This window comes from Pan troglodytes, chromosome 17 (assembly GCF_028858775.2).
Source record: "Pan troglodytes isolate AG18354 chromosome 17, NHGRI_mPanTro3-v2.0_pri, whole genome shotgun sequence".
In the NCBI taxonomy this organism is placed as follows: domain Eukaryota; kingdom Metazoa; phylum Chordata; class Mammalia; order Primates; family Hominidae; genus Pan; species Pan troglodytes.
Window position 1 is genome coordinate 23,981,442 of NC_072415.2, and position 26,134 is coordinate 24,007,575.

The 26,134-nt window shown below is 39.1% G+C and overlaps 1 protein-coding gene across 9 annotated transcripts in view; it reads right to left on the reverse strand.

Annotated features, from left to right (window-relative positions):
- Nucleotides 1–244: 244 nt before the first annotated feature.
- ARHGAP28 (Rho GTPase activating protein 28) overlaps nt 245–26,134 on the reverse strand; it is a 184,259-nt gene continuing 158,369 nt past the window's right edge. For 6 of the 9 annotated variants that reach the window (XM_009433673.5, XM_009433672.5, XM_009433676.5 and 3 more), the window contains 6 exons: nt 25,860–26,057; nt 25,400–25,513; nt 21,062–21,118; nt 19,327–19,451; nt 6,940–7,004; nt 3,741–3,907 (listed from right to left, as the gene is read on the reverse strand). In XM_009433673.5, coding sequence (XP_009431948.1) covers nt 3,813–3,907; nt 6,940–7,004; nt 19,327–19,451; nt 21,062–21,118; nt 25,400–25,513; nt 25,860–26,057 — 654 coding nt within the window. In that variant the 3' untranslated portion in view covers nt 3,741–3,812. Of the gene's footprint in view, nt 713–3,740; nt 3,908–6,939; nt 7,005–17,303; nt 17,513–19,326; nt 19,452–21,061; nt 21,119–25,399; nt 25,514–25,859; nt 26,058–26,134 lie in introns of those variants that run through there. The other 3 variants (XR_001711230.4, XR_010152026.1, XM_054672315.2) reach the window with 2 other exon arrangements.

Here is a 26,134-nt window from a genome sequence, read left to right on the forward strand (position 1 = left end):
CTATGTTGCAGGGCTGTCCTGTGCACTGGAGCGGGATCAGCAGCATCCCTGGCTTCTCACCCATCAGAGGCTGGCAGCATCCTCTCACGCCCCGGTGCTGAAAAACTGATGTTACTCTTCAAAAACAAGAACATTTGGAAACAACATCTGTTTCCAGGTATTGCCAAATATTTCCTTAAGGCAAAATCATCCCTAGCATCACTGTGCCCTTGGAATAGTGAAGTAGAAGAATTCTCATACAATGTTTTTAGTTTTTTTCTCTTTATTTCTTATGGATAAAATGCAACATACATATTCTACTTAACAATGAAAGCTGATGGAACAGAAGAATCAATATTAGCTTTTGAGATGGGCAAAGACATAAAACATTGGCGTTTTCTAGTGTCATGATTTGTCAATCAAATTAGTTTTAGAAAATAGTTGGTAAATGTCTGACAGAAAAAAAATTTTTAATTAAGGTGTATGTAAGTGTGTAAAACTGTTAAAAATGCTTGAAAACAAACATTTTAATCCCATGACATATCATTTTTATTTGTGGAAAACAGTTAAAAACTGCCTGTCAGAGAAACTATTTAATCCTTTAACATAAAGTCTTTTAAGGCACATAAACATTTATGAAGAACAGTTGAAATATGCTCGCTAGGAAGAAGGGACATTTTAACTCACATGAGCTTTTAGTCAAGTGAAATACGTGGACAGCAGATGAAAATGCCTGAAAGAAAAGATGGACATTAATTCCTACTCCTGAACGCTTGCATCTGCACATGGTTAGAAACTCAAGACAATGAGCAGGACACAGAATTCTCTCAGAGTATACCACATAGATCACAGTTACACAGTATTTCTGGTTTTAAAGCTTTGCTGAAAATATTTTTCATCATTAAATGTATATTATTAAACATACACTGAAAGCTAACTGAAGTGATTTAAATAATAAGATTCAGGCACAGTTTGTAACAGCAATTGTTAAAGTCCATTCATTTTTTTTTTCCCAAGAAAGGCAAGTGAGGTAGTTTATACTGTATAGACGTTGTAAATAGTTGATAATCCAGTTTGTTTAGACATCATTGACTCCAAGAATCATATTTCCAAGTGAGCTGCTTAACAAAGGGATCTTCTTTTGCAGGATGGAGGAAAACAATGAATCAACTCTAGGATTTTTTTCTGAATAAGCATTCCTAAAATGTTAGTTCCCTCTGACACTTTCTCCTGGAGGACATTATTTTCCCAAGTGTATACCAAGAGCACTAGGAATGGGTGAGGGGGAGAAGCTCTTAAGGATAGCATGTAGAAGCCCAGTATCTGCCCTTCTTTTGTTTGCAAAGATATGAGTCGTTTTTATGAATTTATTAAATTTTTAAAAAACAACTCTTGATAAGGCAAAAATTCTTTCAATACTTAGATGACAGGCATCTTTGCATTTTAACTGTAGGGGTTTGTTTATTCTTAGGAATAAAATTGGTCAAAAGAACCTCCACACAAATATTAGTCTGTGTATCTACTAAAAATTCTTCTCTAATGAATTTGCCCTCTGATTAAGAATCAAAGTTATATCCAATGATACTAGTATTGACATGCCCTTCCATACATACATATATACGTATGGAAGTTGAAAGTTGTCACACATCCTTGAATAAACTAGAGTGATTATACTTACTGACTCAGCGAAGTCCCTGCCATTTAAAACCACATGAAAGTAGATAAGAAATTGTATTTTACTTGTTACCTATTAGGGATTTATTTGAAACTGGTGACAAGCTGAAGTAAATCTTAAAACCTTCAGAATTTACTCGTAGGTTCTAATGTGTTTTCAGTCAAAAGAAATAAAAATTCTCAAATTAAAAAATTAAATGAACAGATTTGTGAATTTTCTACATAAACACAACAGAATTGAACCATTCAAATGCAAGGAAATACACTGAGAAATATCACTCAGTTTTCATATATACGCAGAAATGTAAGGTAGCTATTTGAAGAATTTCTTCCATACGTGGTCATAAATTACTGCCGTTTTACATCTTGGGATGTGGCAATTACATAAAGTAAAATGTTTACCCTTGTCTGAATTGCAAAAATGATAAAAGCATTTTTTTCAGAGTCTAGAAAGTCATTATGTAAAGTCACGTGCCACCAATTACCCATACATTAAAAATGAATAAAATGTAGGAATAAACATAAACTTATATAGAAGGCACGTTTTCTTTTAATGGGTTTTCAGGCAAAAAAAAAAAAAATTCTCAGATGAACAAATCAAATGAATGGAACAAAATTCTAAATGCCAGAAAGTTATCTACATGTTTTAATATAAGCGATGTTTTGTATAGATATCAAGGTGTAATATAGTATATACAAGATTTCTTCTACAAATGGGCTTAAATATTATCACGTTTTGAGACTTGCGAAGTAGACAAAAAGATGTTTTCTGTATTTGTGAGCAACTTTGTCTACTGCTTGAATTGTTAAGAGAGAGTCATTTGGGTCTCATTAAAACCAATATAAATTCATCAAAATCTCAATCTGTAGATTCCAAAAAAGCCAATGTATATGTCTGGGATAAATGAGAACTCTGTCCCCATTTCCAGCTAATCCGAGAAGGACTATATCCATAGTCTCGAGGAAAGTCAGAGCTGTCCAATCCCTCAGCACCTTTTAGATTTGCTCCAAATTAGAAACGTGGGGACTATGTGTTCTGGGCAATCACAGGTCTGGAAAATGGCTCTGCAGGCTCTTGATAGTGAGACAGTGGTCATCTTACCAGACATGCATCTGATTTTAAGCCTCAGGCTAATCCACAATGCTCGGCCATGCCTATGATTAACAAACAAAAGCAAAATCTGCTTTTATAGTTTAGGAAACCTGGATAGAACAGTATTTTTCAGCATTCTTGGATAAAGCAGTTCTGCATTTTTAAATTGGGACTGCAGAAGTGACTGTCTATAGTTGTGAAATATAAAAAATGGTATGTTTGATCAGAAAAGGAAGCCCGTGCCTGGCACTTGGAAAGATACTGAGCATCATAACCATAATGAGAAAATGTAGGCTCTGTGAATGTTAACTACAAATCAGGTTAGGAAAGCATATGACACCCTTTGTCAAACTAAGCTTCACTAGGAGGACCTGTGCTCATAGAAGAATATGCTTTAAAAGTATCAATTTTCCACAGTCGATGATGGAGAAAAGTTCATTTGCACCAGAATGCTGATAGTCACAATACACAGCCTGACATATATAACAATACAGTTTTCTGTAAACAGAAGTTCTTCCTCTTCCAATTCAGGAGTCAGTCAGAGCATAAATATTGCATGTTTCACTTTAGAAACTGATTCATTTTAGAAAGCAGATCTGGATTATTTTGCAGGGTAGAAATGAAGGCTATTTCTGGCATTCTTGCTCAAAAAGTCAATATATGTACATTAAGTATAAAAAAGGGTCTCTTTCACCTCTTTTGTTTCGTAGCATCGGCTACATAAAGAACATTGCTTATCCCTAGGTCTAGGGCCAAGTTCATTTCTGCTAGGAAGTTGAAATACTAGAAGTGACTAGAGTTCCATATTCTAGATTGGTCTTTCTTCTGGAAGGACCACATCATCTTTCCTTTACTTTTATAAAAAAAAAGTCATGAGAAAGCTTCAGCTGAATTGGTGAACCAGCGCCTCTTCCATAGTTCATGCTTACAATGCCCACTGCTGAGGGCCAGAAATACTGAGAATGCTGTAGGAACAAATACGTCAAACACAGTGTTGTTTTTTCCCTACCAAAATGTAGGATCTTTTTGGCATATAATACATGATAGCAGCTATCTCGAGGATATTTTAAGAACTTGGTTGGGGTTTAATCACCCATTCTGCTTGAGGATTTATACGATATACATCCAATATATAAGCATCTGGATCCAAGCAATGCTCTCCTAAAAGAAAGAGAAAGATCAGAGAATTAGTGTACATTTGTGTGTGTGTGCGTGCGCACACATATGTGTCTGTGTGTGTTTGTGAGGTTCAAATAAGGTTAATATAGGTTTCTTGGCCAAAGTAAGTAGACATATGTTAAGGTTTCTTAACAAACTCTTCTTCCCTCTTCTCCCTCTCTCCTTTCTTTTTTTTTTTCTTTCTTTAAGACTGTGAAGTATGGGTATATCAAACAAATCTCATGTGAAATTTTGGAAGAAAGCAGACATACCATCACAGGCAAATTGTTCCCTTGCTTCATGGCATCAATTAGAAAATTATGGCAAGGGCTGGGCGCAGTGGCTCACACCTGTAATTCCAGCACTTTGGGAGGCTGAGGCAGGTGGATCACTTGAGGTTAGGAGTTTGAGACCAGCCTGGACAACATGGTGAAACCCCATGTCTACTAAAAATACAAAAATTAGCCAGGTGTGGTGGTAGGCGCCTGTAATTCCAGCTACTGGGGAGGCTGAGGCAGGAGAATCACTTGAACCTGGGAGGCTGAGGTTGCAGTGAGCCAAGATCGCACCATTGCACTCCAGCCTGGGTGACAGAGTGAGATCCCGTCTCAAAAAAAAAAAAAAAAAAAGAAAGAAAGAAAGAAAAGAAAAGAAAAGAAAAATATGGCAAGAACTTGTTTCAGGTATAAACTCATCATTTATATGCTAATACATGTCCTCCAGTGGTTTTATAGATAGGTACTTGACCAGAGCTAGAGAAGATTCAAGTCAAGTTCATTTTAGGAATGGTCATTTTGTTTCTTTACTATGGATGTAAAGCCCATGGGCAGGAAATCCCAAAATGGTAACAACTAAAAGATCATTTCCTGGGGCAAACGTATTCGAAAGTCTTTACGTGCAGTGTGCTTGAAATGTATGCTGAAGTCTCAAACAAAACTACCAAGAGCTGGCCGAGTGCGGTGGCTCACGCCTGTAATCCCAGCACTTTGGGAGGCCGAGGTGGGCGGATCACAAGGTCAGGAGATCGGGACCATCCTGGCTAACTCAGTGAAACCCCATCTCTAGCAAAATTAGCCGGGCGCGGTGGCGGGCGCCTGTAGTCCCATCTACTAGGGAGGCTGAGGCAGGAGAATGGCGTGAACCCAGGAGGCGGAGCTTGCAGTGAGCCGAGATCAGTGAGCCGAGATCGCGCCACCGCACTCCGCCTGGGCGACAGAGCGAGACTCCGTCTCAAAAAACAAAACAAAACAAAAAAAAAACAAAACTACCAAGAGCTGTGTGAGTGCTAGGTTGCTTGATTCATTCACTTACCAAATATTAATAATGCGCCAGGCACTATTCTAGGGGCTGGGTTTACAGCCATGTCTAAGAGCAGCACAAGGCAACTAACAAACAAACATGATATCAAGTAAGTCCACTGGTGATAAGAACATGAGAGAAAGACCAAGCATGGAAGGCATGTTCGGGAGGGTGCGAGGAAGGAGGGTCTCGCTGAGAAGCTGATTTATCCGCAAAGACCTGGCAGAGACCAGGGACTGAGAAGTGAGGCTGTCTGGAGGGAGGGCATCCTGGGGAAAAGTCAGAGCAAATGCAGAGGCCTCAGATCCAACCCTGTCAGGTGATTGGATTTACAGGTTTAGTGTTTAAAGGGACCCGTGGGATAGAAATCTCAGTGGCATCCACATACAGGTGTATTTAAAGCAGTGAGATGGATTGAGCTCGCCAAGGAAGGCAAGTGCAAATACAGGAGAGTTCCGAGGACTGAACCCTACCGTTCTCCAACCTTGAGAGGCTGAGAGGACAAGAAATAAGGGGCACAGGGTCTCCAGCAGCGCAGCTAGGAAAAGTGGGAAGACAGTCAGAAGCTTAGGGCATCCTTGAAGTCAGGTGAAGAAAGTGTTCTTCAAAGGAGGGAAAGATCAACTCAGGCAGTTCTAAAAACAGACGAGTTGTCTGGTGACCATGACAAGAGGGTGATTCTGGTGAAGTGCTGAGGGGCAGAGTGTGCCTGGAGTGGCTTCAAGAGATAACAAGGAGGAAGAAATTGGAGCGTAGACACTGATTCAAGAAGCTTTTGCTGTAAGGTGGAACAGAGAAATGGGAGTAGACTTAAAGGGGGGTGAAGAAATAATTTCATAAAGGTGAGGGAAATTGCCAATATTTAAAATGCAGATGGAAATGCTACAGTTGGGAGGGAAAGGCTGATGGTGTGGGAGAGTGGAGGGTGCTGGTGAGAGGAGGCACTGCCCTCAGTGGGAGCACGGAGCACCCATGGGGCTGTGAGGATATTCACAGACCAAGCGGGGAAGTTTTGCTGATTCCTCCCCTGCTCCCCCAGGGAAATAGAAAGAATGAATTTGGGAGGAGAGTTAAAATAGTAAAGTTAATCAAAATGGTGTCATGCTTCTGAAAGTTCTTACAGTATTCTCTTTGTTTTGCACTGAGTCTCCAGAGAGACTTTCCAACTTCAAATCACATTGAAAAGACCCAAGCCAGCCGGGCACAGTGGCTCACACCTGTAATCCCAGCACTTTGGGAGGCCGAGGCGGGTGGATCACTTGAGGTCAGGAGTTCGAGACCAGCCTGGACAACATGGTGAAACCCCGTCTCTACTAAAAATATAAAAATTGTCTGGGCGTGGTGGCGGGCATCTGCAATCCCAGCTACTAGGGAGGCTGAGGCAGGAGAATCACTTGAACCCGGGAGGCGGAGGTTGCAGTGAGCCAAGATCACGCCACTGCACTCCAACCTGGGCAACAGAGCAAGATTCTGTCTCAAAAAAAAAAAAAGAAAAGAAAAGAAAAGAAAAGACCCAAGCCTACTCCATATCAACATTAAAATATTCTCATTTAAATTTTGAAAACATTTTAGAAAAGTTGTGCAACTGTTCCCACATGAGATAAAAATATCAGAAACCTACTGATTTTTAGTTTTTATCTGAGAAATTCATAAAATATACCTTTATGATAATAGCAACATATTTCTTTTAGAGTAATCAGAGAATTTAGCAGTAGAAATTATTACAGTATGCTTACCTATATTTCCTCCAACTTCATATAACCTTTGGTTCTGAATCTTAATACATTCTGATGAACCATGACTGAAAAAAATGAGAAAGTAATATAATTTTAGTACTTTTTCCTGATCTGAGGTAAAAATGCATGTTAAATAACCAGGCAACAAATAATTCATTCTGCCTTGACGAAATGTGTCCCACAAAACTGTATCATGACTGAAGTTATGATAAAAATAATTGTTTTTCCGTCTGACACAGACAAGAAGCTGAGGCCCAGGGAGGATGGGACTGCTCCCACCAGGATGGGCAGCCACAGCGCTCCACTACATAGAGCCCATTCAGGCCACAGCTGCCTGCTCCATTTCAGGTTAGTTACTGTTACTGACACATCAAGGCTGGCCACGGAGCAGCTGCGTGTTTAATACTGCCTTGTCATTGGCCATATTACTCTCAATCCAAAAGAAGTCAGGTTTTATCTCTGCATTTGCCAAAAAATTGAATGGAATTATCAGCCAATGTCACATTTCTCAGTTTGCCTCATGCTTTGCAAGGTGTCTAAGGCTGACTTCACTGCAAGTCTCTGCCCCATAATAAAAGCAAGTCACGGCCGGACACGGTGGCTCATGCCTGTAATTCTAGCATTTTGGGAGGTTGAGGCGGGTGGATCATCTGAGGTCAGGAGTTTGAGACCAGCCTGGGTAACATGGCAAAATCCCACCTCCACTAAAAATACAAAAAATCAGTCGGGCGTGGTGGCGTGTGCCTGTAGTTCCAGCTACCCAGGAGGCCGAGGCAGGAGAATTGCTTGAACCTGGGAAGAGGAGGTTGCAGTGGGTGGAGATCGTGCCATTGCACTCCAGCCTGGGCGACAGAGTGAAACTCCATCTCGAAAATAAAATAAAATAAAATAAAATAAAATAAAATAAAATATAAAATAAAATAAAAGCAAGTCACAGGAAACTATCGCTCAATTTAATTTTTCCACCCTAGACTAGAATGCTGGGTTAGAAGAGTCTGAATGACCATCGCTGACCTCCATCCCCATCAAGGAGTGACTTTCAGCTTGGTTACTTCAAATGATTGTCCTGGCCTCTCCACTGTGAGGAAGATGCAAGTGTGCCCTCTTTTTGTTGTTGTTTTTTGTTTAATTGAACTTTCATTTGAGGTGCTGTAGATTCACACGTAGTTGTAAGAAGTAATACAGGTGCATCCTGTGCACCCTACACCGATTTCTCTCAATAGTAACATCTCACAAAACTCTAGTGCAGTATCATGACCAGAATGTTGACACCCATTCAGGGAAGATGCAGAACATTTCCAGCCCCACAAGGCACCCCCTGTTGCCTCTTTATAGCCACATTCACTCCTTCTCCCCATCCTACCCTATCTCCATCCCTTACCCCCAGCAGCACTACCCTATTCTACATTTCTGTAAGTTGGACAATTCACAAAGGTTAAACAAATGGAAACACACAGTATGAAACATTTTTGTATTGCCTTTTTTTCCCCACTTGGCATAAATCCCTAGAGATCTACCCAAGTTGCTGCATTTTTATTGCTGAGTAGTATTCTATGGTATAGATGAGCCAGTTTCTGTAGTCACTCACCTGTTGAAGGACACCTAGGCTTTTTTTTTTTTTTTCCAGTTTTTGACTGTACAAATAAAGCTGCTCTCAGCATTTGTGAACAGGTTTTTGTGTGAACATGGTCTTCATTTCTTTGGGATAAATGCCTAGGAGTGTCAGTGCTGGGTCATATGGCAGTTGGAGATTTAGTTTTTTAAGAAACTGCCAAATTATTTTATGGAGTGACTGCACTATTGACATTCCCGCCAGAAATGAATGAGTGATCCCGTTTCTCTGTATCTTTGCCTGTATTTGGTGTTGTCACTATTTTTTATTTTAGCCATTCTCACAGGTGTGTAGTAATATGCAATTGTGGTTTTAATTTCCATTTCCATAATGGCCAACGATGTTGAACATCTTTTCATGGGCATATTTGCCATTTGTTTATCTCTTTGGTGAAAAGTAATCTGTATCTCCTTAGTGTAAAGTGTCTGTTCATGTCTTTTGCCCACTTTCAAATTGGATTGTTTGTTTTTTTTAACTGTTGAACTTTGAGTGTTTTATTTATATATTCTAGATACTAGTCCACATAGTTGGATATGTGGTTTTGCAAATATTTCATCCCAGTCCTTAGTTTGTCTTTTCATCCTATTCACATGGTCTTTTAGAGTATAAGTTTTCCATTTTGGTGAGGTCAATTTATCAATTTTATTTCTTATGGGTCACATTTTTTATGTCAAGCTCTAAGAACTCTTTAGTTTTAGATCATAAATGTTTTCTCCTACATTATTTTCTAAGGGTTTTATAGTTTTACACTACACACTTAAGTCTGTGATCCATTTCGAGTTAATTTTTGAATAGGTGTGAGGTTTAGATCAAGGTTTATTTATTTATTTTTTGCCTATGGACGTCCATTGCTACAACACCATTTACTGAAAAGGCTTCCTCCATCAAATTGCTTTTGTACTTTTCTCAAAATCAGTTGCTGGAATAGTTAAATTCAGAGAGACAGAAAGGGGAAGAATGGTTGCCAGTGGCTAAAGGCAGGGAGAATGGGTATAGAGTCTCAGTGTGGGATGAGAAAAAGATTTTGGGTATGAATGACGGGGATGGTTGCACAACGATGTGAATGTACTTAGTGCCATTGAACTGTCCCTTTGAAATGGTTAAAACATACTTTTATGTTATGTATAGTTTACAATAAAAATCTTTTAAAAATCAGATGGGCCTATTTGTGTAGGTCAGTTTCTGGGTTCTGTATTCTATTCCATTGATCTAAGTGTCTATCCTTCCACCAATATCATACTATCTTGATTATTCTACCTTTTATATAATCGGCCTTAATATCTAGTAGAGTGATTCCTCCTACTTTATTTTTCTTTTTCAATATATTTTAGTTATTCTAGGGCCTGTGCTTTTCCATATATATTTTTAGAATAAGCTTGTGCATGTTTACAAAGTATCTTGCTGGAATTTTGACAGGAATTGCATTAAACTCATAGATCAATTTGGGGAGAATTGATATCTTTACTGTGTTATCTTCCAATCCATGAAAATGATATGTTTCTCCATTTCTTTAGGTCTTCTTTAATTTCTTTCACCAGCATTTTGTAATTTTCAGTGTACAGATCCTGTAAAGGTTTACTTAAGTTTATACTTAAGTATTTATTTTTAGAGTGACTGTAAAGGGTATTGTGTTTTTACTTTTGGTTTTAAATTTGGTTTCCACATGTTCCAATGTGATTGATTTTTGTGTGTTAATCTTGTATCCTGTGATCTTACTGAACTGACTTATTACTTCTAGGTCTTTTTAAATTTTTATTTTGTGAAATTTTATATGTAGATAATTAGGTCATCTGCAAATAGACTTTTATTTCTTCCTTTATAACCTGTATGCCTCCCATTTCTTTTCTTTCCCTTACTACGGTGACTTAATATTCCAGTAGTATGTTGAATGAGATTGATGAATGTGGGCATCCTTATTCGTGCTCTTAGAGGGAAAGCATTCAATCCTTCATTGTTAAGGATGATGTTAGCTGTAGGTTTTGTAGATAATCTTTATCAAGTTAAGTTCTCCTCTTTTCCTAGTTTTCTGAGAGTTTTTATCATGACTCGGTATTGGATTTTGTCAAAGGCTTTTTTCCGTATCAATTGAAATGACTGTATGGTTTCTCCTGTTGATATGGCTAATTACATTGATTTTTTTAACGTTAAATCAACCTTGCGTGCCTGAAAAAAAATCCCAGTTGGTTTATGGTGTATGATTCTTTTAATAAATGCTGGGTTAGATTCGCTATTTTGCTGATAATTTTTAAATTCTAAATTTATGAGAGATACTGGTCTGTAGGGCTTTTGTTTTTTTTTATGACTTTTTTTTGGCATCAGGGTATTAATACAAGCTTCATAAAATGAGTTAGGGAGTATTCCTCCTTCTTCTATTTTCTAGAAAAGACTGTTCTAGATTAGTGTTAATTCTTTAAATGTTTGCTAGAATTCTCCAGTGAAACCATCTGGGCTTGGAGAGGTTTTAAAAACTTTAATATTATAGATTCAATTTCTTTAATGGCTATAGCACTATTCAGCTAGTCAATTTCATTTTGGTTGTATTTTGGTAATTAGTGGCTTTTGAGGAATTGGTCCATTCTAAGTTTTTGAATTTATTAGCTATAAAGTTGTTACAGTAATCCTTTTTATCCCTTTAATGGAAGTACTATATTAGTGATATCCCATCCTGTTTTTGATATTCTTGATTTGTGTCATCCTTTTATCTTTGTTAGTCTTTCTAGGAGTTTATCAATTTTATTGTTTTTTAAAAGAACCAACTTTTTGTTTCACTGATCTTTCTCGTTTTCCTGTTTTTAATTTCACTTATTTCTGTTTATCTTTATTTATTTGTTCCTTCTGGTTGCTTTAGGTATATTTTGCTCTTATTTTTGTAGTTTTTAGAGGTAGGAACTTGGACAGTTGATTTGAGATCTTTCATTTCTACCATAAGCATTTACTGCTATAAATTCTTCTCTCAGCACAGCTTTAGCTGCATCCCACATAATTTTATTTTTTAAATTTTATTTATTTATTCATTTTTGAGACAGAGTCTCACTCTGTCACCCAGGCTGGAGTGCAGTGGTGTGGTTTTGGCTCACTGCAACCTCTGCCTCCCAGGTTCAAGCGATTCTCCTGCCTCAGCCACCTGAGTAGCTAAGATTACAGGTGCCTGCCACCACGCCCAGCTAATTTTTATATTTTTACTAGAGATGAGAGTTCGCCATGTTGGCCAGGCTGGTCTCGAACTTCTGACCTCAGGTATTCCGCCTGCCTCGGTCTCCCAAAGTGCTAGGATTATAGGCGTGAGCCACTGTGCCCAGCCATCACATAATTTTATATGTTACAGTTTTACTTTCATTCTAGGTATTTTTTTTATTTTGCTTAAGACTTCCTATTTGACCTGCAGATTATCGAGAAGTATCTGGTTTAGTTTTAAAGTGTTTAGAGGTTTTCATGTTCTCCTTCTGTTACTGATATCTAGTTTTTGATACCTTTATAGTCAGAGAAGATGTTTTGTACGATTTCAATTATTTTAAATTTGTTGAGGTTTGTTTTATGGCCCAGGATTTGGTCTATCCTTCTGGATTCTTTTTTTTTTTTTTTTTGAGATGGAGTCTTGCTGTCACCCAGACTGGAGTGCAGTGGCGTGATCTCGGCTCACTGCAACCTCCTCCTCCTGGGTTCAAGCAGTTCTCTGCCTCAGCCTCCGAGTAGCTGGGATTACAGGCGCCCACCACCACGCCCAGCTAATTTTTGTATTTTTAGTAGAGACGGTATTTCACCATGTTGGCCAGACTGATCTCGAACTCCTGACCTCGTGATCTACCCGCCTCGGCCTCCCAAAGTGCTGGAATTACAGGCATGAGTCATCGTGCCCAGCCTATCTTTCTGGATTCTATCTTGTTTTATTTACAGAATTTTTGAGTATATTGCTTTGTATGGCTATGTTTGTGGCTTCTCTGGATATTACAGTACATGTGTAACTTATTGCAGTTTACTGGTATTGATGTTTTACTAATAAATGATGTGTACTTTCATTAGTTCTCTTTATCCTCACACTTAAAACATTAATTGTATTTATTCCTTTAAAAATTTTTATATTTCTATCATGGTAAAATACATATAACAAAATGTATCACATTAGCAATTTTTAAGTGTATAGTTTAGTGGTATTAAATATATTCATAATGTTGTACAAGCATAACCAGCATCTGTTTTCAGAACTCTTTTTATCTGTAAAACTGAAACTGTATGCCTATTAAACAATAATTCCCCATTTTCCCCTTCCTCTTTGGCCCTAGCAACCACCATTCTATTCTGTCTCTATGATTCTGACCATAACTTAAGTGGCGTCACATAGTGTTTATCCTTTTGTGACTGGCTTATTTCATCAGCATAATGTTCTTGAGTCATCCATGTTGTAGCATATGTCAGAATTTCTTTCCTTTTTATGGCTGAATCATATTTCATTATATGTATATACCATATTTTGCTTATCCGTTCATCTGTTGATGAATACTTGGGATGCTTCCATGTTTTAACTATTGTGAATAATGCTGTGAACATGAGAGTAAAATGTCTCCATGAGCCCCTGCTTTCAATTTTTTGGCCGCGTACCCACAGGTGGAATTGTTGGATCATATGGTAACTCTATTTGTAATGTTTTGAGGAATTACCCTACTGTTTTCTACAGTGGCTGTAGCATTTTACATTCCCACTTCCCACCAGTGGTGCACAAGATTTCTTCTCATCTTCGCCAGCACTTGTTATTTTTATTTATTTATTTTTTTAAGATAGCCATTCAAATGAGTGTAATAGTTCTATTTATTATCAGTTCTTTGAATTCAAAATCACATAAGTTAAAAGAGGACCACTGATGTATGCATAGATTTCATTTTTAAAATAGAAAGATAATCCTGATATTCTAGCATAACTAAATTTTACCTATTTTACTCTGAAATTATTCTACCATTGAAAAGTGGTGGTTTTAAAAAAACTGGTAGGATCCTAGAAACAATTTTAAAATAAATATTTAATTTTAGAACTCTTTTAGATTTACAGAAAAACTATGACAATGGTATAGGCAGATCCCATATGCCCCACACCATTCCCCCATTATAAATATCTAATATTAATATAGTACATTTGTTACAATTAATGAACCAATATTGATACATTATTATTAACTAAAGTCCATACTTTATTCCGATTATCTTCATTTTAACCTAATGTTCATTTTCTGTTCAAGGATCCTATCCAGAATTTCACATTACATTTAGTAATTGCACGGTGCTGAACAGTGTCCCCCAAAATTCATGCCCACCCTGAAGTTCATAATTTGACCTTATTTGGAAACAGGGTATTTGCAGATGTAATTAAAGATTGTGAGATTAAATCATCCTGGATTTAGGGGGCACCTAAAATGAGTAAAGATGATGTGAAGATGGGAGAAGAGATTGAAATGATGTGTCTCAAGCCACGGAATGCCAAGATTGCTGGCAACCACCAAAAGTTATGCGGGAGGCATGGCAGAGTTTCTCCTGCTGAGCTTTTAGAAGGAATCAACCCTGCTGACATCTTTATTTCAGACTTCTGGAATCCTGAATTATGAGAGAATACATTTCCACCTTTTAAGCTACCCAATTTGTGGTAATCTGTTATGGCAGCACTGGGAAACTAATATAGTAGTCAGGTCTCCTTAGACTGCTCTGATAATTTATCATAGTTGCCTTAGTTTTGATGACCTGAACGGTTTCAAGGAGTACTGCTCAGACACTTCGTAGAATGTTCCTCAATTGGGATTTTTCTAATGTTTTTCTCATGTTTAGATTGGAATTATGTGTTCTTGGCAGGAAGACCACAGAGATAAAGGGCTGTTTTTTTTTTTTTTATCATATCAAGGGTGTACCTTGATACTATCAACATGACTCATCACTGTTAATATTAACCCGATCACCTAACTGAGGTCAGATTTCTTGGCTGTACAGTTGCTTTTTCCCTTTTTACACACTATTTTTTGGAAGGAAGTCACTCTGCATAGACCACTTAGGGAGTGGGGGTGCACCATCATTTTAAAATGTAATTGTCTTAAGTGTGTCCTCTACATACACTGAGCAATGTATCAGATGATGTAATTTTTGCCTCTCATCAAATGTGATTTAAAAAATGCATGAGAAGTAGGATAGTTTATAGCCCTGTTTGTACCCATTCTGATGTTCTCCTCTCCTTTTTGATGTTCTAAGCCTTGTTATAATTTCCTTTCTGTTTAAGAACTTCCTTCAGTTCTCCTTTATGGGTCAGTTTGTTAGCAACAAATCTCTTAGTTTTCCTTCATCTGAGAATGTTTATTTCCCCCTCATTTCCAGAAGGACATTTTTGCTGAATATAGAATTCACAGTTGACAGTTCTTTCCTTTAAGTACTTGACAAATGTTATGCCACTTCCTTCCAGCCTTCATGGCTTCCTAAGAGAAATCTGTTATTATTTGAATTGGTGTCCTCATTTCTCTCTGGATATTTCAAAGATTTTTGTCTTTAATTTTTACAAGTTTAATCATACTATTTTGGTTTAGATTTGGTTTATCCCATTTGGGTTCACTCAGTTTCTTGAAGATGTAGTTTGATGCCTTTTCCTAATTGGGGATGTATTTCATTATTATTTATTCAAATATTCTTTCAGTCTCACTCTGTATTTCCTTTCCTTTTGGGACTCTGATTGTATGATATTTAGCTCACTTGTTAGACTCCCGTAGGTCCCTGAGGCTGTGTTCATTTTTTTTTCCGGTTTATTTCCTCTCTGTTGTTCATAATCGATAAACTCTATTGACATGTCCTCAAGTTTGCTAATTCTATCCGCTGTTATCTTCACCCTACTACTGAGCCCATTCAGCAAGTTTTTTACTTCAGTTTTTGCATTTTTCAGTTCTGTAAATTTCCATTTGTTGTATTTTTAAAGAACATCTATTTCTTTGCTGATATTTTCTACTTTGTCATTTGTTTCAGGAGAATTCACAATTGCTTGTGGAAGTATTTTTTGTGATAGTTGCTATAAAATTCTTGTCAGAAAATTCTAAAATTTGATTTAGTTTAGTGTTGACTTCGTGGTTTGTTTTTTCTCATTCATGTTGTGATTTTGCTTTTATGAGTGATTTTGGGTTGTATTGTGAACATTTTGGATATGATATGATGAGACTCTGGGGCTTATTTAATTTTCATTTTTTGGCATGTAGTCTTCCTGTTGAGGTTTAGCATAAGGTCTGGGTGGGCAAGTATGTTCAGCTTCTTGCTGGCCCTTTGAAAGCAGGACACCAACTGGCTCTGCCTCATTGTCTCCAATTGGGAGTGTAAGATCAGCTCCCTCCTGGGCTCTGCTGCCACCAGGGTGGGGGAAAACAGAAGCTAACACTTCCTTGTTGCTGCAGGCTGAGGGTGAAGCTCAGCTCCTCACTGGGCCCCACTGACACCAGAAAAGAGGAGGGGAGGAAGCAGAGTGTCAATTGTTCCCACATCTTAACCCTTTCCACCAGGTGTCAGGTGGAGGCTCAGCTCCCCACTGGGGCTTACTGGTACTAGTAAGGGCACCAGGGAACCTCTGCTTTGGCCTGCCTTGTTCAGTTTTGCTCATATGGTTGGGGGAAGAGGCTCAGCTCCCTCAGGGCCTTACTGACACTTGTGCTAAATGGCCTGCCTTGCACTGCCTCACTGCTGCTGTGTTTCATTGCTGCTGGGTGAAGGTGAAAACTTAGCTCACTGCAGGACCCTGCAGACATGACCCTGGTTTGGAATCAGACCACCCACCTGGTTGTGTTAGGTGGCAGGTGGTGGATGGCAGATCCATTCCCTGCTTGGATCCACTGAAACCATGGGGCGGTGGCGTGTTTTATCTATTGGTGTTTGGCTGGAGTAGGGCAGATATTGCCAGAAAGGTTTTCTGTGGTTAGGCCATCTCTTTACCTAATCCTTTGGCTAGGCTTTCCTTAGAGCTCTTTTTCATCTGTGCCTGTTGTCAGTTGCAGGTTGGAAGTTTCCGCAGTGCTCTGTCTGGGATATGTGGGAGGTGATAAGGAAACTCCCAGAACTCACCACCGTGTCATTTCTCAAGGCCTCTTCTTTCCACCTTTCAGAGTCTTTCTCTGCTTTTTGTGTTACTATCCAGGGTTTTCTAGTTGTAAGGGAGAGTACCTGGAAGGAATGGGGCTTCTCCCTCCTTTTTTAACTTAAACACACGGGGGTCTGAGTAGGCAGTCAGAAATAAGCCTCTAGTGAAAGATGCAAAATTGGGGCCAGTTTACAACACTTAAACTGAAATAGGCCATAGTTCTAACAAGTAAAGAGAATGGATAGGGCAAGATTTTTTTGTAATTATTATTATTTTAAAAGTTTTTTCTTTCCATAGGTTTTTTGGGATCAGGTATTTGGTTACATGAGTAAATTATGTAGTGGTAATTTCTGAGATTTTGGTGTACCCATCTCCCAAGCAGTATACACTGAACCCAATTTATAGTCTTTTATCCCTCACCCTCTTCCCCCTTTTGCCCCTGACTCCCCAAAGTCCATGGTGTCATTCTTAGGCCTTTACATCCTCATAGCTTAGCTCCCACTTACGAGTGAAAACATATGATGTTTGGTTTTCCATTCCTGAGTTACTAAGATTTTTTGAACAAGTTGTTATAAAAGATTTGAGTCTCTCTGCAGTCATTGGTTCTAATATATTTTTATTAGAAACATTTTCTTTCTACGAAAGGTCTACTTGAGAGTACAAAGTCAGTTTTGTAGTATATGTAACTAGAAGTCTACTGGATACCCAAATCCCTTGAATGATATTTCAAGTCTCTATATGACTGCCTATGTGGAGATGTCCAGGCCAATAGTGAAGAGGAATACATGTTTGGGGCTCCTGTTGGCCTCTGTCGACTCTTCTCTTTCTTTTTTAACCCATTTTCCATTTAGGAAGGAAAGTGCAGCTCGCTGCCAGTGCAGTATTCTTGGAGCAAGTGGAAAACGGGTTAATGTGTGTGTATATGTGTATATATTATATATAAAATGTACAAGTCAGAAGTATACAACTTGATGAATTTTCACAAAGTGAACACATCATATAATCTAATACCAAAAGGAGAAAAAAAACGTTTGAGGCCATCAGCATGCCTTCCTGGTCACTATGCCTTCCTCCACCCCCTACCTTCCACTACACCCTTTAGTGGTAATTTCTGAGATTTTGGTGCACCCATCTCTCAAGTTTTTCTCCTGATGGTAGAAAAACTACCATCCTTACCTCACACCATAGATGACTTTTACTGGCTACTTTTTTTTTAAATTAAATTTTTATTGAGATAATTGTAGATTCACATGTGGTTTTAAGACATAATACAGAGAGATTCTTTGTATTCTGCCATTTTCCACAATGGTAACAATTCACAGAACTACAGCATAATGTCACAATCAGGATACTGATATTGATACAACCTACCTATCTTATTCAGATTTCCAAGTTTTACTTATACTCATTTGTGTGTGTGTGTGTATTAATTTCAGTAGAATTTTATAGAGGGTCAGTTATCCATCACCACAGTCAAGATCCCAGCACCACAAGTTCCAACACCATAAGGGTCCTTCATGTTGGCCTTTAGTGACCAAAACCATCTCCCTTCCAAATCATCCCTCCCAACCTCTGGCAACTAATCTAGTCTCCATCAATAAAATTTAATTTAAAAAATGTTATATAAGTGGAATCATGCAATATGTTAACTTTTACAATTGGCTTTTTTGCTCAACAAGGCTACTTCTTTTCAACATGATTGGAATGCTTCATTTTAAGGCCATCCATCAGTCTCACTAGAGACAGCAAATCATACATGCTCTACAATGGATAAATGAGTGCTTCTCATCCTTTATAAACAAGAAGACAAATGTTTATTCTTTAGTAAGCATGTCCAGACAAAAATTGTCATGATCTGTGCCCCTTTAAGGTGATCATGGCAGATTTGCAAAAATAATTTTTGTAAGTATCATTCTGATTCTAAGAATTATTAGTAGTATGTTTTAAGGAAAGTAACAGCTATGGTATCCACTTAACTACATAATGTCTATCTGATATAGGCATGTTAAAGTCAATGCAAGCCTAGGAAAATGTTATTCCTGAAGGACTATCAAGATATCTACAAAACTAACTTGCTATATTTTCATTCGAATAAAAGGTAAAACTCGGCTGGGCTCAGTGGCTCATGCCTGTAATCCCAGCACTTTGGGAGGCCAAGGTGGGCGGATCACCTGAGGTCAGGAGTTTCAGACCAGGCTGGCCAACATGGTGAAACCTCGTCTCTACTAAAAGTACAAAAATATTAGCCAGGCATGTGGTGCGTGCCTGTAATCCCAGCTACCCAGGAGGCTGAGGCAGGAGAATCACTTGAACCCAGGAGGCGGAGGGTGCAGTGAGCCAAGATTGCGCGATTGCACTCCAGCCTGGGCAAAAAGAGCGAAACTCCATCTCAAAAAGTAAATAAAATAAAATAAAATAAAATAAAAGGTAAAACTCACTGAATAAATGAAGCTACGAAGATAGACAATACCTATTAAGAATCCCATTTCTAGAAATTCCTTTGAAAAACAACTTTTGTTGTTAGCAATCATATATTTACTAACTTCATTCTCTTTTTATTCTCGTAATCCACTGGTAAACTCCCTAAAGCAACAGGTTCTATCATTTTACAAAAGGTCAAATTTGTAAATGCCTAGAAAGTTATTCATCTGATAAAGGTTTTCCTTCTTGTGCAGAGACCTTCATTCACATTGACTCACCTGTTTTCATATTGAAATTTTGCCAATATGTCTTTGGCTTTGGTTTGATTGTTGAGTTGAATGGCCATGGACACCTTGGAGAGAAGTGGAGCATGGACCCGTATGACTCCTTCCGGCACGTCAGACTGCCAAGGAGGAGAAATTCAGTACAGTCTGTCAAACTAGGATGAATATCAGCTCAATGATGCACTTAAGAGATATGAAAATCAGTGCTACTCTGAATTAGGAAAACACATCACGATGATCAACATTAACCAGAATGGAACATTACTTTCTTTCTCAGCTGGAGACTCACTCATGACTAAACTTAACCTGGGTTTTTACTTTCACTGCACATGGTCAGGTCTTGCTATAATGACTTAAAATCTTGAGGGGGAAAAACTGAGTTATGACAAAAATCAAATGTTTCTATTTATGCATTTCTTGAACAAACTCCTAACTGAACCTGCTTTAAGCATAATTCTGTACTTCAATATATTTTAAGAAGACCAACCTTTTGAAAATTTTAAGAGTCAATTAGAAAATATGGCTTCTCCAATACCCTCTTTCTTTAGTTAGCAGCCATGAATGGCTGGTCCAAATTCAATTCCACATGGGCACTTGAAATGGGACCTCTCAAAGTGTGCTGAAAACACTGCAGGGCAGTGTAGGTGGCTGTGGGAAAGATAGTGTCTCTTAATTGTTTTAAATCTGTACCTTCTCAAAGGATGGTGATGTACACGATTTATATAAATGGACTCCCTAGAGTCACATTCTATCAATGTTCTATTGATATCCTAGAATAAATATGTTATGGTTTGAACTGTGTCTCCCCAAAAGACAAAATGAAGCCCTAACCCCCCAATACCTCGAAACGTGACCTTATTTGGAAATAGGTCATTGCAGATGTAATTAGTTAAGATGAGGCCATTACATATGAGGTTTAAACTGCAGTAGGGTGTGCCCTTAATCCAAGTGACTTGCATCCTTATAAGAGGAGAAGAGACATGGAGACACAAGAAAGAATACCATGTGAAGATGGAGGCTGAGACCAGCTGAGGAATGCCGCGGATTACTGGCATCGCCAAAAGTGAGGAGAGGGGCAAGAAGCAGGTGCTTCTCTCACAGCATTCAGAAGGCGCCAAGCTTGCTGACACCCTGATTTTGGACTTTCAGCCTCAAGAACTGTGAAAGAATCACAAATGTCTATTGTTTTATGCCAGCTCATTTGTGGTACCTTGTTAGGGCAGCCCTAGGGAACTAACACAAAATATTTTAGAACAGAGTCAGTTCTTACAGTATTCTCCTAACATTACCAGCAAGGACCATGAGAGCAGGAGTTCAGGAAAAGATACCGAGGGATTTGGATCTGGGTGGGAGCCAAGTCCCAGGCTCATTGCAGCCAAGACTGTACTCTTAAAGTTCGCCTTTGATCATCTATGTCTTATTTCATCCAGCTCCCCAGAAGCTTCTCCCTATACAATACGTTGCACACTCTGACATTACTTACCGATGACTGCAATAATCTTATTCCTCCTATAACTTTCCACAGCATTGTAGCTGTGTATAGGAGGCCCAGGCACACATTCTGAATCATCAGCTAGTCAGGTCCCTCTACCATTCCTTTATGTGCCACATTGAAAATGTCAAGTTTGAAGGATAGTTCATGACCAACATTATACATAAATGTGGTGGATGTCGCCAGAGAAGACTATATAGGGAGTTAATGGAAGGGAAAAGAAATTATTTTTCTTACCATTCGTCTTGCCGAGGGTGATTTTTGCAGTACCTTTGAAGTCTTGGGGCTTGCAGTCTAAAAGAAACACAGTCTTTAGGAGTAATGTTGAGAAAACAAGCATATGTTGCTTTTGGAAGTGTAAACTGGTACAATCTTTATGGAGAACATTTTGGCAATATTTATAAAATTATAAAATGTATATGCACTTTAATCCAACAGCTCCACGTCTATGCATTTATCCTATAAATATACTTCATTTGTGAACAATGATGTATATAGATGTTTGTTCGCTGACACACAGATTGTAAACAGCAAAAGATCAGACACACACTGTTCACCAATATGAGATTGCTGAAATAACTTATTGGGTGTCTATGGAATAGCACGCAAAAGAAGCAGAGAAGCAAAGGTGCTGGCTTTGTGGACTGATATAAAATAATCTCCATGATTTGTTAAGTCAGTAAAGCAGGATGCAGGACAGTGTGTCCTGTATGCTACATTCATGTTAAAAGGGAAAGAACATACATTGATATTTGCTGGTAAGCAGACAGAGCATCTCAGAAGGTTTATACACCTGCATGTTCCTGTACACACACCCTGCCGTTGGTGATACTATTTGTCTCCAGGAGGGGAAGTCAGAGGTGGCTGATTTTTATTCTATGGTCTTTCCTGACTTATAAATTTATAACTTGTTAATGAACTGTCTATTCCAATCAAAATTAAAAATTAAAAACACAATATAGTGGCTGGGCATGGTGGCTCATGCCTGTAATCCCAGCACTTTGGGAGGCCAAGGTAGGGAGATCATGAGATCGGGAGATCTAGACCATCCTGGCTAACACGGTGAAACCCCGTCTTTACTAAAAATACAAAAAAATTAGCCGAGCGTGGTGGCACATATCTGTAGTCCCAACTACTCAGGAGGCTGAGGCAGAAGAATCACTTGAACCCAGGATGTGGAGGTTGCAGTGAGCCGAGATCGCGCCACTGCACTCCAGCCTGGGTGACAGAGCAAGACTCCATCTCAAAAAAAAAAACAAAGCAATATAGTACAATAGTACGAAAGAAAAACTATTTCTTTGTCTTTAAGTGTTTGCTTTTATGGTATTTATAACGTTTATAAATACCATATCTTGGTTCTATTTACAATAAAACATTAAAGTGACATTGATATAGCAATGTACAGTTTACACACACACACACTGTCAGTCCATCCTAATGACAGCTCTATGAAACAGATAGATCATTATCTGCCCTCCCTCCCAATTTATAAGATAAGAACATTGAGGCTCAAAAAAAGAATGTAGTTTGTCCAGGCTCTTATGGGTAGTAACTGACAAGGCCTGACCTGACCTCTGTTCCACACATTTAATTATACTGTTATGGTTTTCCAGAGTGAAAATGGCTGCCCCTCCATAAAAGCAATGGATGAACTGGCAAAAACTGTCAGTATTACTCTTAGAATTCTGGATACAAATCCAAAGGCTTCAACTAGGGGAGTGCTTAAGTAAGAGGAAGAGCTGTGTGTCATTTTTACTTATGCTTTTCCATCCCTGCTCTCCAGTTCAGTGATAGCCTTGAAAATAACAGCCTGCATTTCTGGCATGGGTACTGGCAGGGAGTAGAATGGACCTCACTCAAGAAGTCTAATGATTTGTTCTCATCTGCCTGGTGACTCCCTCAAAGACTGGCTCAAAAGGCTTGCCTTTACCTTGCCTAACTTGGAACTTGATGGGTGCTAAAGGGGTGTAATGTCAAAAACGTTTACAGGCAAGTGTTTTTGTCACAGCTGCCTGATGCAGTGGTTCAGAAGAAATTGAGGAAAACAAGAGATAACTAAAAAGCTTGGGAGGCAAGGCTGGAGACTGAGATGCTTTGGAAAATAAAGGCTGTAAAAAGCCTTAACATATTCTTGAGAATATAAAGGCCACATGATTGAGAAACAGCTGAAAACATAAACTTCTGGCTGATCCTCAGGTTCTGTGCAAGCAGGAAGCAAGGGCTCAGGCAGAGTTAGAAACTGCTTGGCTGAGTGCTAAAGGTGTGCCCCAGCACACACACTGCTCATCTGCAAAGACTGGGAGGTTTTTTAGTTCCAGACATTTAAGAGAATCTCTGTCTAATCATTAGTTATCATTAACCTAATGGAACACAGACTTCCATAGCCACACAAAACAAAGAATACAGACTTTACAAAATCAGTTCAGGAGAAAAGTCATGAAGCAAACAAACAACAGGTACAAGAGCAGAAGCAACAAACCCTGAGGAGGGAGAAGAATTTGATTTCCAAAGTTGCTACATTATAATACTCAAAATGTCCAGTCTTCAACAAATAGCTGTTAGGTAAAAAAAAGTCAAGGAAATATTGCTCCTACACAAGGAGAAAAAGCAATAGTTTCTAAAGAAACTAAGGAAGTCCAGACATTGGACTTACTAGAAAAAGTCTTCAGGCTGGGTGTGGTGGTTCACTCCTGTCATCCCAGCACTTTGGGAGGCAGAGGTGGGCGGATCACCCGAGGTCAGGAGTTCAAAACCAGCCTGGCCAACATGGTGAAACCCTGTCTCTACTAAAAATATTTAAAAAATTAGCCAGCCATGATGGCAGGCACCTGTAATCCCAGCTACTTGGGAGGCTGAGGCAGGAGAATCACTTGAACCTGGCAAGCGAAGCTTGCAGTGAGCCGAGATGGTTGCAGGACATCGTGAATATACTCAAACACACTGAATTGGTATAATTTCAAAGCTTAAAATAGTGAATTTTATATTATGTGATTTTTTCTCAATTAAAACAAATTTTTTAAAATTTCATTTCGAAATAAAAGTATTGGTTCTACTTGATATGAAGTCACTTTGCCTATCATGAGTCAGAGAATACAGTCTTTCATCATGATTATGATAAATCAACAACACTCCCTCCTGCCTCACTGCCTTGGCATTTACTGTCCTTTTCCCTGGACTTTCTCTCTTCCTCCTTTCACAGTGGTATCCATCCTTCAAGATACAACTCCAACCAGGCACAGTGGCTCACATCTGTAATCCCAGCACTTTGGGAGGCCGAAGTGGAAGGGTCGCTTGAGGCCACGAGTTCAAGACCAGCCTGGGCAATACAGCAAGACCCCCATCTCTACAAAATTTTATTTAAAAGTTAGCCAGGTATGGTGGTATGCATCTGTAGTCCTAGCTACTGGAGAGGCTCAGGCAGGAGGATCACTTGAGCCCAGGAGTTCGAGGTTGCAGTGAGCTATGATCATGCCACTGCACTCCAGCCTGGGTGACAGAGCAAGACTCCAACTCTATAAAAAGAAATGTAGCTCCAGGAAGGACACAGTGGCTCATGCCTGTAATCTCAGCACTTCAGGAGGCTGAGTCAGGCAGATCATCTGAGGTTAGGAGTTCAAGATCAGCCTGGCCAACATGGTGAAACCCTACTCTACTAAAAATACGCTGTCTCTACTAAAAATACAAAAATTAGGCAGGCATGGTGGCGCATGCCTGTAGTCCCAGCTACTTGGGAGGCTGAGGCAGGAGAATCACTTGAACTCAGGAGGCAGAGGAGTAAGACTCTGTCTCAAAAAAAAAAAAATGTAGCTCCAATGTTGCATCCTCAATGAAGCCATCCACAGTCTCCCACGTTAGAGCACATTCCTCGTCCTCTGCATGGCCCTGGCACAGCTGGCCTGGTGCTTCCCTACTGGGCCCCTGGGGCTCTCATATACATTTGTCTCCCACATTAGGTGTAAGTTCCTTTGAGGGCAAAGTAAATTTCAAGTATCTCCACATCCTCCTCAAGGTTGAATGCAATGTCTGGCACTTGTGATCATCCTCAAGTTAGATAAAAGCCATAAAAATAATTCTTCTAAAACTTGTTTCCATTATGTGCCTCCACACAAATAACTGTGTTAAAACAAAACTCTGAATTCCTTGGAATGCAATGAATTTACACAAAATAATTTAAGGATTAACTATTCCGTTACTAACCAATCAATGAAGAAATCTCTTTTCCCAAGTATTAGACATTTGGATACTGGATTGCCCTTAAATCAAGTTGACAGGGACTAAAATGTTGACTTTCAGCTTTTGCGAGAACCATTTTAGCCTTTCTGGTGGGATATCAAACAATCTTCCTGACTGAGATATTTCAAGAACTTTAACCAAAAAGCACATAACTCTCAACAAGATGCAAAGACCACGGTACTCTGTTATGGACCCACTTTCCACGATGTTTATAGTTACAACACTCCCTGATCCTCGAGAATATAAAACGCTTGGTTCTAAATGACAAGCTACTTTGTGCCCCCCTTTGAGGAGTACAAATCTAGGCAGTGGACAATCGCCATGCCTCATTTGCTGTCTTACCTCCCGCTCGAGGGTCTTCCTCCTGAGCAGCTTCCTGACACTTGGGAGCTGCTTCTTCAACAGCATCGTGGCTTCATTCATTCTTCTTACTTGAGTGATTAAGAAAGACGGAACCTGGAGAAGAAAAATAGCTTGGACTGGATGGAAAACACTTGAATTCAACCTCCCTAGCAGATTCTGTCTTCAGGCATGGCAACTCCTCCCAGTCACTCGGTATCCTGGAGCCAGGAATGGTGGCATTGTCCTTATAAAGTTTAGAAAAAATTACGTGGATCCCTGTTTCAAAGGGAAACTGTGTTGAAGAGCAGCCCTTCCAGAAGGTGTAAGGCTGTCACAGCCACCTGGGGTTATCTTCTCATATTTCTTCCCTATGACCAAGGGAGTTGCCCAATCATGGAGGCTTTATGTTTCCTGGGGACATGGACTTCTGAGGAGGACCTGTCATCACTATGTCACTCACCTTCCACAAAATCTTCTGGTACTTAAGCATTAGGCGGATGATGTGGGCCGCAGTGTTTGCTAACAGTAATTCTTCATAATCAGAGTGTTTGCTTCTACTGAAGAAAAGGTTTGGTGCCATCACTGTAGAAATGTTCCACAGACTCATTCGGTTTTTTGATTCATTGGCAATCACTTTATTGAAGAATGTCATGAGGGCCTAAGAAGAAACAGCATCGTGTCATACAATTGTACACTGTCAAAAGTGCCCCTGATTGCTATCATTCATTCTATTCC